This window comes from Pan troglodytes, chromosome 19, assembly GCF_028858775.2.
Source record: "Pan troglodytes isolate AG18354 chromosome 19, NHGRI_mPanTro3-v2.0_pri, whole genome shotgun sequence".
Taxonomy (NCBI): domain Eukaryota; kingdom Metazoa; phylum Chordata; class Mammalia; order Primates; family Hominidae; genus Pan; species Pan troglodytes.
The window spans coordinates 93637139-93650604 of NC_072417.2; the positions used below are offsets into that span (position 1 = coordinate 93637139).

The 13466-nt window shown below is 55.3% G+C and overlaps 1 protein-coding gene across 11 annotated transcripts in view; it reads left to right on the top strand.

Moving 5' to 3' along the window:
- SLC26A11 (solute carrier family 26 member 11) overlaps window positions 1–13254 on the top strand; it is a 33446-nt gene extending 20192 nt beyond the window's left edge. For 6 of the 11 annotated variants that reach the window (XM_016933079.4, XM_016933080.4, XM_016933082.4 and 3 more), the window contains 9 exons: window positions 1290–1340; window positions 4746–4806; window positions 5704–5759; window positions 6052–6192; window positions 7884–8011; window positions 8329–8428; window positions 8908–9041; window positions 11083–11155; window positions 12381–13254. In XM_016933079.4, the coding sequence (XP_016788568.1) occupies window positions 1290–1340; window positions 4746–4806; window positions 5704–5759; window positions 6052–6192; window positions 7884–8011; window positions 8329–8428; window positions 8908–9041; window positions 11083–11155; window positions 12381–12472 (836 nt within the window). In that variant the 3' untranslated portion in view covers window positions 12473–13254. Of the gene's footprint in view, window positions 1–1289; window positions 1341–4745; window positions 4807–5703; window positions 5760–6051; window positions 6193–7883; window positions 8012–8328; window positions 8429–8907; window positions 9042–10926; window positions 11156–12380 lie in introns of those variants that run through there. The other 5 variants (XR_001711126.4, XR_010153136.1, XM_016933085.4 and 2 more) reach the window with 4 other exon arrangements.
- The last annotated feature ends 212 nt before the right edge of the window (window positions 13255–13466 follow it).

Consider the following 13466-nt stretch of genomic DNA (forward strand, 5'->3'; position numbering starts at 1 on the left):
CTGGTCATAAAGAGGTTTCCGGTTTAAAATGTTTTTCTCGGCCGGGTGCAGTGGCTCACGTCTGTAATCCCAGCACTTTGGGAGGCCGAGGTGGGCGGATCACCTGATGTCAGGAGTTCGACACAAGCCTGACCAACATGGTGAAACCCCATCTCTACTAAAAATGCAAAAATTAGCTGTGTGTGGTGGCGTGCCCCTGTAGTCCCAGCTACTCAGGAGGCTAAGGCAGGAGAATCTCTTGAACCCGGGAGGCAGAGGTTGCGGTGAGCCAAGATCACTCCACTGCACTCCAGCCTGGGTGACAGAGCAAGACTCCATCTAACAAAATGAAAATAATAAAATAAAATGGTTTTCTTATTATAAAAAGCATTGTAATCCCAACACTTTGGGAGGCCTAGGCAGGAGGATTGCTTGAGCTTAGGAGTTTGAAACCCACTTAGGCAACTTAACAAGACCTCATTTCTATTGAAAATAAAATTAGCCGGGCATGGACCACACCTGTGGTACCAGCTGCTCAGGAGCCTAAGGCAGGAGGATCACTTGAGCCCAGGAGGTCAAGGTGGCATTGAGCTGTGATAGTGCCACTGCACTCCAGCCTGGGTGGCAGAACAAGATCCTGTACTATCTGTTTAATTGAAAGTTTTAATTTAATTGGTAATAATGGCTGTGTTTATTAATATACATTCATTGTAGAAAATGTCAAGAGTGCAGAAACGAGTAAAGAAGAGACAAATCACCCATAATCCCTTTTACTACCACAATTAACTACTGCTTACATGTTTTCTTGTTGTTGTTTGAGACAGGGTCTCACTCTGTCGCCCGGACTGGAGTGCGGTGGCACGATCTCATCTCACTGCAGCCTCAACCTCCTAGGCTCAAACCATCCTCCCGCCTCAGCGTCCTGAATATCTGGGACTATAGGCACACACCACCATGCTTGGCTAATTTTTGTATTTTTTGTAGTGATGAGATTTTGCCATGTTGCCCAGGCCGGTCTCGAACTCCTGGGCTCAAGCGATCCTCCTGCCTTGGCCTCTAAAAGTGCTGCGATTACAGCTGTGAGCCACCATACCTGGCCTGATTACATGGTACTGTACCTCTTTCCACTCTGTGATACATTCAAGCACATGTTTACATGCACATATATGTGAATATTTTAGATGTGTATTCTTAGATTTACAAAACTTATTGCTGTGTGTAGAAATTCATAATCTGTGTTACATTTTGTGAATACTTTTTGAGCAATGTTGAATATTACTGACCAGGTCTTTACCGTTGGTTCCCTTTAGCATCTCAGAATAATTACCGCATCGATGCCAACCAGGAGCTGCTGGCCATCGGTAAGACCCCAGCCGCAGGAAGGAAGACACCAGCTGTGGGCCTCCAGGGTCCCAGGCCTGCCCCTCTGTGTCTCCTGCATTGTAGGAAGACCATGATGGTGGTGATGAACTGGGAGGGCAAAGGTGGCCCCAGATGGGATCTTCTGGAATATTTTGTTTTGTTTTGGGTTTTTGAGATGGAGTCTCACTCTGTTGCCCAGGCAGGAGTGCAGTGGCATGATCTCGGCTCACTACAACCTCTGCCTCCTGGGTTCAAGTGATTCTCCTGCCTCAGCCTCCCAAGTAGCTGGGATTAAAGGCATATGCCACCATGCATGGCTAATTTTTGTGTTTTTAGTAGAGACAGGGTTTCACCATGTTGGCCAGGCTGGTCTCGAACTCCCGACCTCAGGTGATCTGCCTGCCTCGGCCTCCCAAAGTGCTGAGGTTACAGGCATGAGCTACCGCGCCTGGCTCTTCCAGAATATTAACAAGGACTCATTCCCAGACCTCCACACTGCTCAGTTTAACCCCTAAGAACAAGGAGCTGACATCTGTTGTCTGTTCTACCACTTATTGAGCACCTCCTGTGTACCTGACCCTGAGGTCTGTGGCCTTGGTCTAGATCCAGGAACACCTGGAATGTCCCACCTCGAGGAGGGAGCGCCCAGGGCCGGGGGTCGAGAGGGGAAGGCTGTGGCCGGGGAAATCGAGAGGAGTCTTCTGATTGTGCCCGCACCCTGCCCTGTGCCTCCCTCCAGGCAGGGGCAGGTGGATTCATGAAGACTCAGGGGCCCCAAGTTGCCTGCCTGTGGATGGGAGTCGTGCCCACTTTCACGGTTTATTTCCCTTTTGTTACGTCTCTGTGGGCTGACTTCTTAGTGGTATATTTCGAGACCACAGTGTGAATCTTTTTGTGTGTGTGAGAGACTGAATCTTGCTTTGTCACTCAGGCTAGAGTGCAGTGGTACAATCTCGGCTCACTGCAACCTCTGCCTTCTGGGTTCATCCGATTCTCCCGCCTCAGCCTCCCGAGTAGCAGAGACTACAGGCGTGTGCCACCATGCCTGGCTACTTTTTGTATTTTTAGTAGAGACGGGGTTTCACCATATTGATCAGGCTGGTCTCGAACTCCTGACCTCGTGATCCGCCTGCCTTGGCCTCCCAAAGTGCTGGGATTACAGGCGTGAGCCACCGCGCCTGGCCCAGTGTGAATCTTAAATTCAGTTATCATAACTAAATGGTGGGTCCCAGGCCTTCCTGCCTTTCCTTCTCGCCCCTCATGAGACTGGCGCAGGATAACCCAGGAAGCACCATGGGCTTCTTCCCAAGGGGTGTCCACCCTGACAGTTTCACAAGAGACATTTGGCTTCTTGACAGCAAAGTGAGTGACCCAGGTTGGGTCACAAAGGGATGTTGCCCAGGCTTCTCTCTGAGCCATGGAGAGTGGGGCATTGTCCAGGTGAGTGGCGGAGCTTGGGCTTCCTGGGAATCACGCACTCTCAGGCTGAGAAAATCCACGGCCTCCTCAAAGACCCCACCAGTAAATCTTCCAAATGTGATTCCCCAGAGCATCCCATTCCCATTACTTTACTTATTATCATCATTATTATTATTATTATTATTATTATTATTATTATTATTATTATTTGAGACGAAATCTTGCTCTGTCGCCCAGGCTGGAGTGCAGTGGCACGGTCTCGGCTTTCTGCAACCTCCGTCTCCTGGGTTCAAGCGATTCTCCTGCCTCAGCCTCCTGAGTAGCTGGGATTGCAGGCACCTGCCCCTGAGCCTGGCTGATTTTTGTATTTTTAGTAGGACGAGGTTTTGCCATGTTGGCCAGGCGGGTCTCAAGCTGCTGACCTCTGGTGATCCGCCCGCGTTGGCCTCCCAAAGTGCTAGGATTACAGGCCTGAGCCACAGCCCCTGGCCCTATTCCCATTACTTTAAAAATACCACAGAACTATTCTGACGGCACGCTGAGTTCCAGGGATACAACACAGACCGAGTGAAGGTCCAGGTTACTATGGCAGCCGTGGGATTCCTTGATCTCAGATAGGCCAGGTAGGCCTCAGCAGCCGCACAGCAAGAAGCTGGCTGACGTGAGCCCATGAAGGCCAGGCTGGGAGGGGTTGCCCTGGTCAGCTTCGGCTCACAGAGTTGGGTCCCCAGCCCAAGCTGCTGTAGAATGAGGATGATCCCGTGCAGCCTGTGGTCACCTTGGGCCTCTACCGAGCCCTCCCACGCCTGTATTTCCTTGCCCTAGCCCATCTCTCTCAGGGCCGTGAGCTGGGCCATGTCACCCAGGATGCCCTGATACTGAGTTGGCCCCAGCCCGAGCCGCCTTGAGAGCAGGCCCTGCACCTGTGAGACCTGAGACCCCACTGTGGGTCTTAGCGAGCAGGAGGGATTCTGGTCTTAGTGATGCCCCAGGTGAGACAGATGCTGGTGGGAGCGTGGGTCAACCTGAGCAGTGATCCCCGTTCTTGGGCCCCAGCGATGCTGTGGGTGTGGGCTTTGTCTGTTGTAGGCAGCCGGCATCACCTGGGGAGGCAGCATACCGGCCATGACCTTGGCCTCACCGTGGCTGTCATCTCGTGAGACGGAAAGGAACTGGGTGGAGAACGGTGGGCAGCCACTGACCTCCCGAGTACCTAGGGTTTGTCTTACGGGCACTTTATCTCAGCTCTCACCCCCTCCTGGGTGGTGAGATGCTCCCCTCTGTTCTGCGTGGGGAAGGCGTGTCCTGGTCACACAGGAGAGGCTGGGTGAGAAGTGTTTGAAAGCTAGGATCTTGCCAGGCATGGTGGCTCACTCCTGTGATCCCAGCACTTTGGGAGGCTGAGGCGGATGGGTACCTGAGGTCAGGCATTTGAGACCAGCCTGGCCAGCATGGCAAAACCCTGTCTCTACTAAAAATAGAAAAATTAACTGGGTGTGGTGGCACATGCCTGTAGTCCCAGCACTTTGGGAGGTCGAAGCGGGTGGATCACTGAGGTCAGGAGTTTGAGACCAGCCTGGCCAACATGGCAAAACTCTGTCTGTACTAAAAATACAAAAATTAGCCAGGCGTGGTAGTGCGTGCCTGTAATCCCAGCTACTCAGGAGGCTGAGGCAGGAGAATCGCTTGAACTGGGAGGCGGAGGCTGCAGTGAGCTGAGATCGCGCCACTGCATTCCAGCCTGGGCAACAGAGCCAGACTCTGTCTCAAAAAAAAAAAAAAAAAAAGGCTAGGCTTTACGTCTGCAAGAGTGTGGCCTGTTTTCTTCCTTCCCTGAAGGAGTGCGCAGGCTCAGGCCCCCAGGATGATTCTCCCGAGCCCTGCCTTCCTGCCTCCCTTCTGGGTTTTTGTCCCCCTCCCCATCTCCTTTCCCTCCATCCTGTGTGCCTTCCCTCCACGATCAGCCTGTCTTGCCTCCTCCCCAGGTCTCACCAACATGTTGGGCTCCCTCGTCTCCTCCTACCCGGTCACAGGCAGCTTCGGACGGTGAGTGACCTGTCCGCCTCTTCTGTTTGCCCACGTTGGATGCCTTAACGTTGTTACGCTGACGAGGAGTCTGCCTGCCCTGACCCCGGCGCCCCGTCCTCCGCTGTGAACTCTCCGTGGAGAGGCAGGGCTGGGGGTCACCCACTGTCCTCCAGGGTGTTCTCTGTTTCTTTATTCTCATAGATCGTCCTGCAGTTTCATACTAGAAAGTTCCACTGGGCATTGTGGTACACCCTTGTTATCCCATTTACTCTGGAGGCGGAAGCAGGAGAATCGCTTGAGCCCAGCAGGATGAGGCTGCAGTGAGTTGTGACCGCACCGCTGCACTCCAGCCTGGGCAACAGAGCGAGACCCTGTCTCTAAAATAAATACTAGAAAGTTCCCAGCACGCCAAAGCCCTCCTAGCTCCTGGTGCCAGAGTCAATTCCTGAAAGGACGTGGAGATAGGAAGGGCCTCGGCTCTGTCCTGAAGCAGCCGGGCATGAGGCTTAGCCCAGATGCCCTACGGCCCCTCCTCAGTCAGGACAACAGGATGGAGGTGACCTGTGGCTTAAAGGAGAGAAGGAGGCGTCGCCTGGCACTGCCCAGTCCCCCAGCTGGTGACCCTTGCCCTGCTGGGTATGGGGGCCCCACCTGGATGGGGGCAGGAGACAAAGTCGGCAGGAACCTGAAAGGACACGTGCTTCCTGAGCTTCTTCCTATAGTCAGGGTGGCCTAAGCGCGGCTGTCTGTGACTGCACCCTAAGTCTCTTTGCCTCGGTCCCCTTGCAGTCCCCGCCTGCTTCCCAAGCCGTGCTGGGAGCTGACGTCCCCTCGGAAGATCAGCCACAGGAGTGTGGACTGAGGTCTCCCCTTTCCCGGCCCCTGGTGACTGACGGTCTCTGTGTTGCCTTCCAGGACAGCCGTGAACGCTCAGTCGGGGGTGTGCACCCCGGCGGGGGGCCTGGTGACGGGTAAGGCCCCCCATCTTCCCCTTGTGCCCGCAGCTCTGAGAGTGGGAGAAAGGGAGGAGGGGGCCCACAGAGACGTCCCTTTGGCTCATGGGCCGTGCGCCCCGGGACTGCACAGGGACTTGGGGGGCCACACAGGAGTAGGGGGACCACAGGAGACTGAGCAGGGGCTGGGGGCCTTGGCAGTCGTCACCCTACCCCCACCCCTGTCCCCAGTGGGCTCTGCTGAACAAGAGGCTGCTACGCTGCGTGCTGGGGGGACCCCCGAGGTCACCTGTGTTCCCGTGCCCCGCAGGAGTGCTGGTGCTGCTGTCTCTGGACTACCTGACCTCACTGTTCTACTACATCCCCAAGTCTGCCCTGGCTGCCGTCATCATCATGGCCGTGGCCCCGCTGTTCGACACCAAGATCTTCAGGACGCTCTGGCGTGTTAAGAGTATGTCCTTGTCCTACAGGGGAGAGCGCTGTGATGCGGTGTCTGAACGCGGAGGGTGTCATTTATGCTACCCCATTTTCCTGCAGCCCCCTCTGTGGGGCTGGGACTGGGAAGTTAGGGCAGTCCCGGAACAGAGAAGTGGATGGCCAGGAGATGGCCCCAGAGATGGTCCCGAGGCTCAGTGGGAAGAGCTGGAGCTCCTTGTCCTGACACCTGGGGTCTTGAGGCGAGCACTGACCCGGGGGAGGGTCCCCTCCTGATCCCCCTGCCCCCATCCCTACCCTCCTTGCCACCCGCCTCCAGCCACCACTCTGCCCGGCCCAGCTGGGGGAGGGACAGGAGACGTCCCTGGTGACCAGCAGGGCCAGCGGAACAGCCTTGCACTCTGGCTCAGAATGGCAGTTCCTTTTTTTTTTTTTTTTTTTTTTTTTATTGATCATTCTTGGGTGTTTCTCGCAGAGGGGGATTTGGCACGGTCATAGGACAATAGTGGAGGGAAGGTCAGCAGATAAACAAGTGAACAAAGGTCTCTGGGTTTCCTAGGCAGAGGACCCTGCGGCCTTCTGCGGTGTTTGTGTCCCTGGGTACTTGAGATTAGGGAGTGGTGATGACTCTTAACGAGCATGCTGCCTTCAAGCATCTGTTTAACAAAGCACATCTTGCACCACCCTTAATCCATTCAACCCTGAGTGGACACAGCACATGTTTCAGTTAGGGGTAAGATCAACAGCATCCCAAGGCAGAAGAATTTTTCTTAGTACAGAACAAAATGGAGTCTCCCATGTCTACTTCTTTCTACACAGACACGGCAACCATCCGATTTCTCAATCTTTTCCCCACCTTTCCCCCACTTCTATTCCACAAAACCGCCATTGTCATCATGGCCCGTTCTCAATGAGCTGTTGGGTACACCTCCCAGACGGGGTGGTGGCCGGGCAGAGGGGCTCCTCACTTCCCAGTAGGGGCGGCCGGGCAGAGGCGCCCCTCACCTCCCGGACGGGAGCAGTTCCTTTAACTTAACACATTTTGTTTTGTTTGTGGAAGAAGCATGGAGTGGGTTCACCTAGCTTACTTGGCATTTTCCGGTTAGCCCCAGCAAGTTGCCAGGTGAAAGGATGGATAATTTTCTTGCATGCCCGTCGCATGCCAGGGCCTTTCACGTGCCAGTGAGCTGGGGCTTTAGAACAGCCCTGAAACGTGTTCGTGTGCCCGCGTGGAATGGGATGGCCGCTGCTGCTAGAAACCAAGGCTCAGCCAGGGTGGGGCAGGCCTGACCTATGCGTGCGGTGGAATCCCCCACAGGGCTAAGCCCGTGCACTTTGTCCCCAGGGCACCTTCTCCTTGGCCAGGTCTCAAGGGCTCACGTGGTCCCTGCCCCACTCCTCAGGCCAGCTCTGTGCCCTGACAAGCCCCTGCTGCTGCCCTCCCCGAGGTTGGAGGCCAGGGACCGGCCAGCAGGTCTCACCTGCGCTCAGCTCAGATGGGGAGGGCATTTCTTTCTTTCGACTTGAAGCATGGCCTGGTCAGCAGCTGCTGTCCCCAAGTCCTCAGGAGTGTCCTCGGGGGCTGCTTTGGGTCCATGAGCACCTTTACTCATATGTGGGGGGCAGAAAGCTGTCCCGCTGGTCAGCAGGGCCATGTTGGGGCCTCGGGCAGCTACCGGGCATTCCTCAGCTACGCCCTTCTCCTAGGGCTGGACCTGCTGCCCCTGTGCGTGACCTTCCTGCTGTGCTTCTGGGAGGTGCAGTACGGCATCCTGGCCGGGGCCCTGGTGTCTCTGCTCATGCTCCTGCACTCTGCAGCCAGGCCTGAGACCAAGGTACCCCCCCGTGGCCTCTGAGTGGGGAGTGTGCTGGGGGCAGGATTCCTGGGCATGGTCTTAGGTTTTGAGGGTCCGGGGTGATTGTGGTCGTGGGTGCTGCTGAAGGGGACCGCTCGCTGGCAGGTGGGCAGTCACCTTGCTATAAACCATGGTGTTCTCCCACTGTGTGGGGGCCGTGGGGGTCTCCCCTTAGCACCCCTCTCCCGGTCCCCTGCAGCACACTAGGTTGGGTGGGGGCTTCCCGCTTGGGACAGGCCAAGCCTGGTGGAGGCCACCCGGTCAGACCCGCCTCCAGGACTCACTCCTCCCCACAGGTGTCAGAGGGGCCGGTTCTGGTCCTGCAGCCGGCCAGCGGCCTGTCCTTCCCTGCCGCGGAGGCTCTGCGGGAGGAGATCCTAAGCCAAGCCCTGGAAGGTGCATGGGCGGGGGTCAGGGTGGTCTCAGGTCACTCCCCTGTCCTCTGCCCCCCACTCCCTGCTGTTCAGGACCCCAAGACCCTGTCCCCGGCGCTCTCCAGTCCACAAGGATTCAGGCATCTCTGAGTGGGCTGGACCGTCCTCTGTGGGCCTCAGCCAGTGGCTGCTGCAGCAAGGGTGGTGGCTCCCCACATATCACTCCTTCCCTGCCCCTAAAGTCCGGTTCCTGTTTCTGGGGGGTTGATTTTAGGGGAGCTAAGGGCCTGTGACTCCTAGGAGGGAAACAGCTGCTGCTGTCACCAAACAATTGTCTCTGGTCCTGCCACCTGAATCCCCCAACTGGGCGACTCAGCCGCCACGAGATGGAGCACTCTGGCCTCTCTGTCCCCTGCCCCTGGCCAGAGCCTCCTTTGGCCTCTGCAGAACAGCTTTGGGCTGCTCTGGGTGGCGTGACCTGGCTCGGGCCTGTCTCCCCAGTGTCCCCGCCACGCTGCCTGGTCCTGGAGTGCACCCATGTCTGCAGCATCGACTACACTGTGGTGCTGGGACTCGGCGAGCTCCTCCAGGACTTCCAGAAGCAGGGCGTCGCCCTGGCCTTTGTGGGCCTGCAGGTGGGTGTGCGCTGGGCTGCCTTAGGGGTTAGCAGCTGCCGGAAGGCCTTCCTGTGCCTGCCTCCCATGGCGAATGTGACATCTCTGGGCTGTGATGCTGGACGGCCCTTCGGCCGGTGCTGGCTCTGCTTCTGATTTAAACAGTTCTCGTCCCCATCTGGCCTTCCTCGTCCCTCCCTGTGGAAGGGGGAGCGGTGGCCCCCAGCCCTCCGAGGGGTCACGTTATGGCTTCTGGTCACTGCCACACTGTCCTTTGTGCTGGGGACACACAGTGAACGAGGGTCAGTCCCTGCTCTCAGGGGAATTGTATTTTAGGAAACAAAAAGAGACAGGTGAGGCTAGGCGTGGTGGCACACTCCTGGAATCCCAGTACTTTGGGAGGCCAAGGCGGGCAGATCACCTGAGGTCAGGAGTTCAAGACCGGCCTGGCCAACATGGTGAAACCCCGTCTCTACTAAAAATACAAAAAAAAACTAGTCAGGTGTGGTGGCGAGCGCCTGTAATTCCAGCTACATGGGAGGCTGGGAGAATCGCTTGAACCTGGGAGGCGGAGGTTGCAGTGAGCCGAGATCCCACTACTGTACTCCAGCCTGGGCGACAGAGTGGGACTCCATCTCAAAAACAAACACACGAAAAAAAACAGGTGCTCATAGAATTTCATGAAAAACGTATTGTCAGGGCTTCCAGAGGCTGAAGACGGGTTTCTATGGAGGCCGTCCTGTTCAGAGCCGCAGGTAAAGTGTAAGGGCTGGGTCCCAGGCCCTGCGTCTTAGGCCTCACCTAGGAGCCTTCTGAGCACTGCAGGGTCAACATCCCAGGGGTGTGGCCAGTGTTTGCAGAGAGGCAGGGGTCTCTGTTGCTGTGGTTAAATGTGTGCTCTCTGCCAAGTCCTAGATGGCAGAACGTGGGGGACTAGGGCGTGTCCCCAGGCGCCCAGAGGAGACATTCATGAACTAGCCATGGAACAGGAGGCCAAGTGACCCGTATACCCCAGGTGTGGACCACAGCCGACCCTTGTCAGAGTTTCCTTCGTTCCCAACCTGGCCCACGAGGCTAGTGTTATCTTCATCCCCATGTCCAGAAGAGGTCACTGAGGCCCAGAGAAGCCAGGTAATCTGCCCACGGTCACACAGGATGGTGGGCCCGGCTTCAGATTTGGGCATGTGCCTTCAGAACTTCGCTCATAAGTGTTACGTCCTGTGTCATATTTGCAGAGCACATGTCTTCATGGTCTTTGGAGATGATTCACTTAAAAAAATACTCCTCTGACCCAGAAATGGTGGCTCACACCTGTAATCCCAGCACTTTGAGAGGCCGAGGCGGGAGGTCAAGGGTTTGAGACCAGCCTGGCCAACATAGTGAAACTCCGTCTCTACTAAAAATACAAAAATTAGACGGGCATGGTGGCGCACGCCTGTAATCCCAGCTGCTCAGGGGGCTGAGGCAGGAGAATCGCTTGAACCCGGGAGGCGGAGGTTGCAGTGAGCCGAGATCGCGCCATTGCACTCCAGCCTGGGTAACAAGAGTGAAACTCCGTCTCAAAAACAAACAAACAAACAAAAAGTCCTCTGGGCCAGGCGCTGTGGCTCACACCTGTAATCCCAGCACTTTGGGAGGCCGAGGTAGGAGGATCATTTGAGGCCAGGAGTTTGAGACCAGCCTGGGCAACATGACGAAACCCCATCAAAAAAATAGGAAAAAATAGCTGGACGTGGTGGCGTGCACCTGTAGCTACTCAGGAGGCTGAGGTGGGAGGATCACTTGAGTCTGGGAGGTTGAGGCTGCAGTGAGCCATGATCGTGCCACTGCACTCCAGCCTGAGCAATGAGCAAGACCCTGTCTCAAAAAACAAAAAATTAAAAAAAAAAAAATCTTCCTCTGACAGCATTCCCCTGGGGCTGCGTTTCTTCTCACCATTCACTGGTATGGAGGTGAAGCCATACCTCTCCGGGAGACTCTGAGATGGCATGTCTGCCAGGCTGCCGACCCGTGTGCTACAGAGGAACATCCCTGCCCTGGCTAAAGTCTGTCTGTCCCTCAGGTCCCCGTTCTCCGTGTCCTGCTGTCCGCTGACCTGAAGGGGTTCCAGTACTTCTCTACCCTGGAAGAAGCAGGTGGGCACAGTCAGACATCCTGTGGCTTTGGTGATTTTGTAAAAATCATAAATGCTTATTGTAAAAAATATGGGAAACCAGCTGGGCACAGTGGCTCACGCCTGTAATCCCAGCACTTTGGGAGGCCAAGGCAGGTGGATCACCTGAGGTCAGGAGTTCGAGACCAGCCTGGCCAACATGGTAAAACCTCATCAGTACTAAAAATACAAAAGTTAGCTGGGTGTGGTGGCACGCACCTGTAGTCCCAGCTATTCGGGAGGCTGAAGCAGGAGAATCGCTTGAACCCAGGAGGCAGAGGTTGCACTGAGCCGAGATTGTGCCGCTGCACTCCAGCCTGGGTGAAAGAGCGAGACTCTGTCTCAAAAAAAAAAAAAAAAAAAAAAAAAACAGGAAACCACCTCCACCCCAGTCCACTTTGGTGATCACTCCATACCCCTCCCCTAAACACGCATATGTACCTGCCTGTCAGGATGTGGATATATGTTTGCGGTTTTACGTAAATGGGACCATTTCATACCTGGTGCTCTGGAACCCACATTTTTCATGCAGAAGGTTGGAAGGATGTCCTTCCAGCCAAAAGTCCACATCCCGGGGGATCAGGACAGAGCAGGGCCGGGTCAGGAGATCCAGAAGCCCTGGGACAGAAGGTACGGGAGGGACAGGAGCAGGGTGGGCGCTGAGCCTTGAGACAACAATCGCAGGAGGTCTGAGCCGCAGCAGGTGTCAACAAGAGGATGGGCCAGAGATGCAGAGCATCCACCCCAGGCCACACAGCAGGGGCCAGAGGGTCCCAGGCCCCAGTGCTAGGCCTCTTCCTCTTCCACTGAGGTCACAGCTGAAGCTGGGTCAGCTCCGTGAGAGTGAGGGGTGGCGGATGTTGTACTGACTTCCTTGGCTCAATGTGACGTCAGGGAGATTCACCCATGTTGTTGTAGAATCAGCTCAGATGCAGTGCACTGGAGGTGGATAAGCAGAATGTGGCCTGGCCGTGGGATGGGAGGGTACCCTGAGCAGTAAGAAAGGGCCGTTAGTCACCTGAAAAATATGCTTACAGAGACTCAGGTGAGACCCTCATGGAGTTAGTGACACTGGCCTGGGTGGCCCACAGCTCCTTCCTGCACACCTTCCAGGACCCTGGAAGGCCCTCCTTAATCCCTTCCTGTGAACTGACCCATCCCCACTTCTGAGCTTTTAGTGCTTGAAACATTTATTGTATTTTCTGCAGAGAAGCACCTGAGGCAGGAGCCAGGGACCCAGCCCTACAACATCAGAGAAGACTCCATTCTGGACCAAAAGGTTGCCCTGCTCAAGGCATAATGGGGCCACCCGTGGGCATCCACAGTTTGCAGGGTGTTCCGGAAGGTTCTTGTCACTGTGATTGGATGCTGGATGCCGCCTGATAGACATGCTGGCCTGGCTGAGAAACCCCTGAGTAGGTAACCCGGGGAAGAGAAGGAAGCCAGGCCTGGAGGTCCACGGCGGTGGGAGTGGGGCTCACTGGCTTCCTGTGAGATGACTGGAAAATGACCTCGCTGCTGTTCCCTGGCATGACCCTCTTTGGAAGAGTGGTTTGGAGAGAGCCTTCTAGAATGACAGACTGTGCGAGGAAGCAGGGGCAGGGGTTTCCGGCCCGGGCTGTGCGAGGCATCCTGGGGCTGGCAGCACCTTCCCGGCTCACCAGTGCCACCTGCGGGGGAGGGACGGGGCAGGCAGGAGGCTGGGAGGCGGGTCCACTCCTCTTGTCTGCGGCATCTGTGCTCTCCGAGAGAAAACCAAGGTGTGCCAAATGACGTCGTCTCTATTTAAAAATAATTTTGTGTTTTCTAAATGGAAAAAGTGATAGCTTTGGTGATTTTGTAAAAGTCATAAATGCTTATTGTAAAAAATACAGGAAACCAGCCCTCACCCTGTCCACTTGGGTGATCATTCCAGACCCCTCCCCAAACATGCATATATACCTGTCCGTCAGTGTGTGGATGTATGTTTACAGTTCTACATAAATGGGATCATTTTATACATGGTGCTCTGGAACCCACATTTTTCATGCAGTCATTTGCAGTGAATTATTTATTGTGATAATAAATAGCATTAGAATACAAGATTTTTAATGTCTGCGTGGTATTTTGGTCTATATATGCATCATAATTGACTTACCGAGCCCTCTGTTCAACGTGTGCGTGGGTTAGAGACGGGATCGTGCCTCCTTTAGATGTGTAAGTTGAAGCCCTTGCCCTCTATGTGACTGCGTTTGGAAACAGGGCTTTTAGGGGGTAACTGGGTTTAATGAAGGTCATAAAGGTGGGCTTTAGTG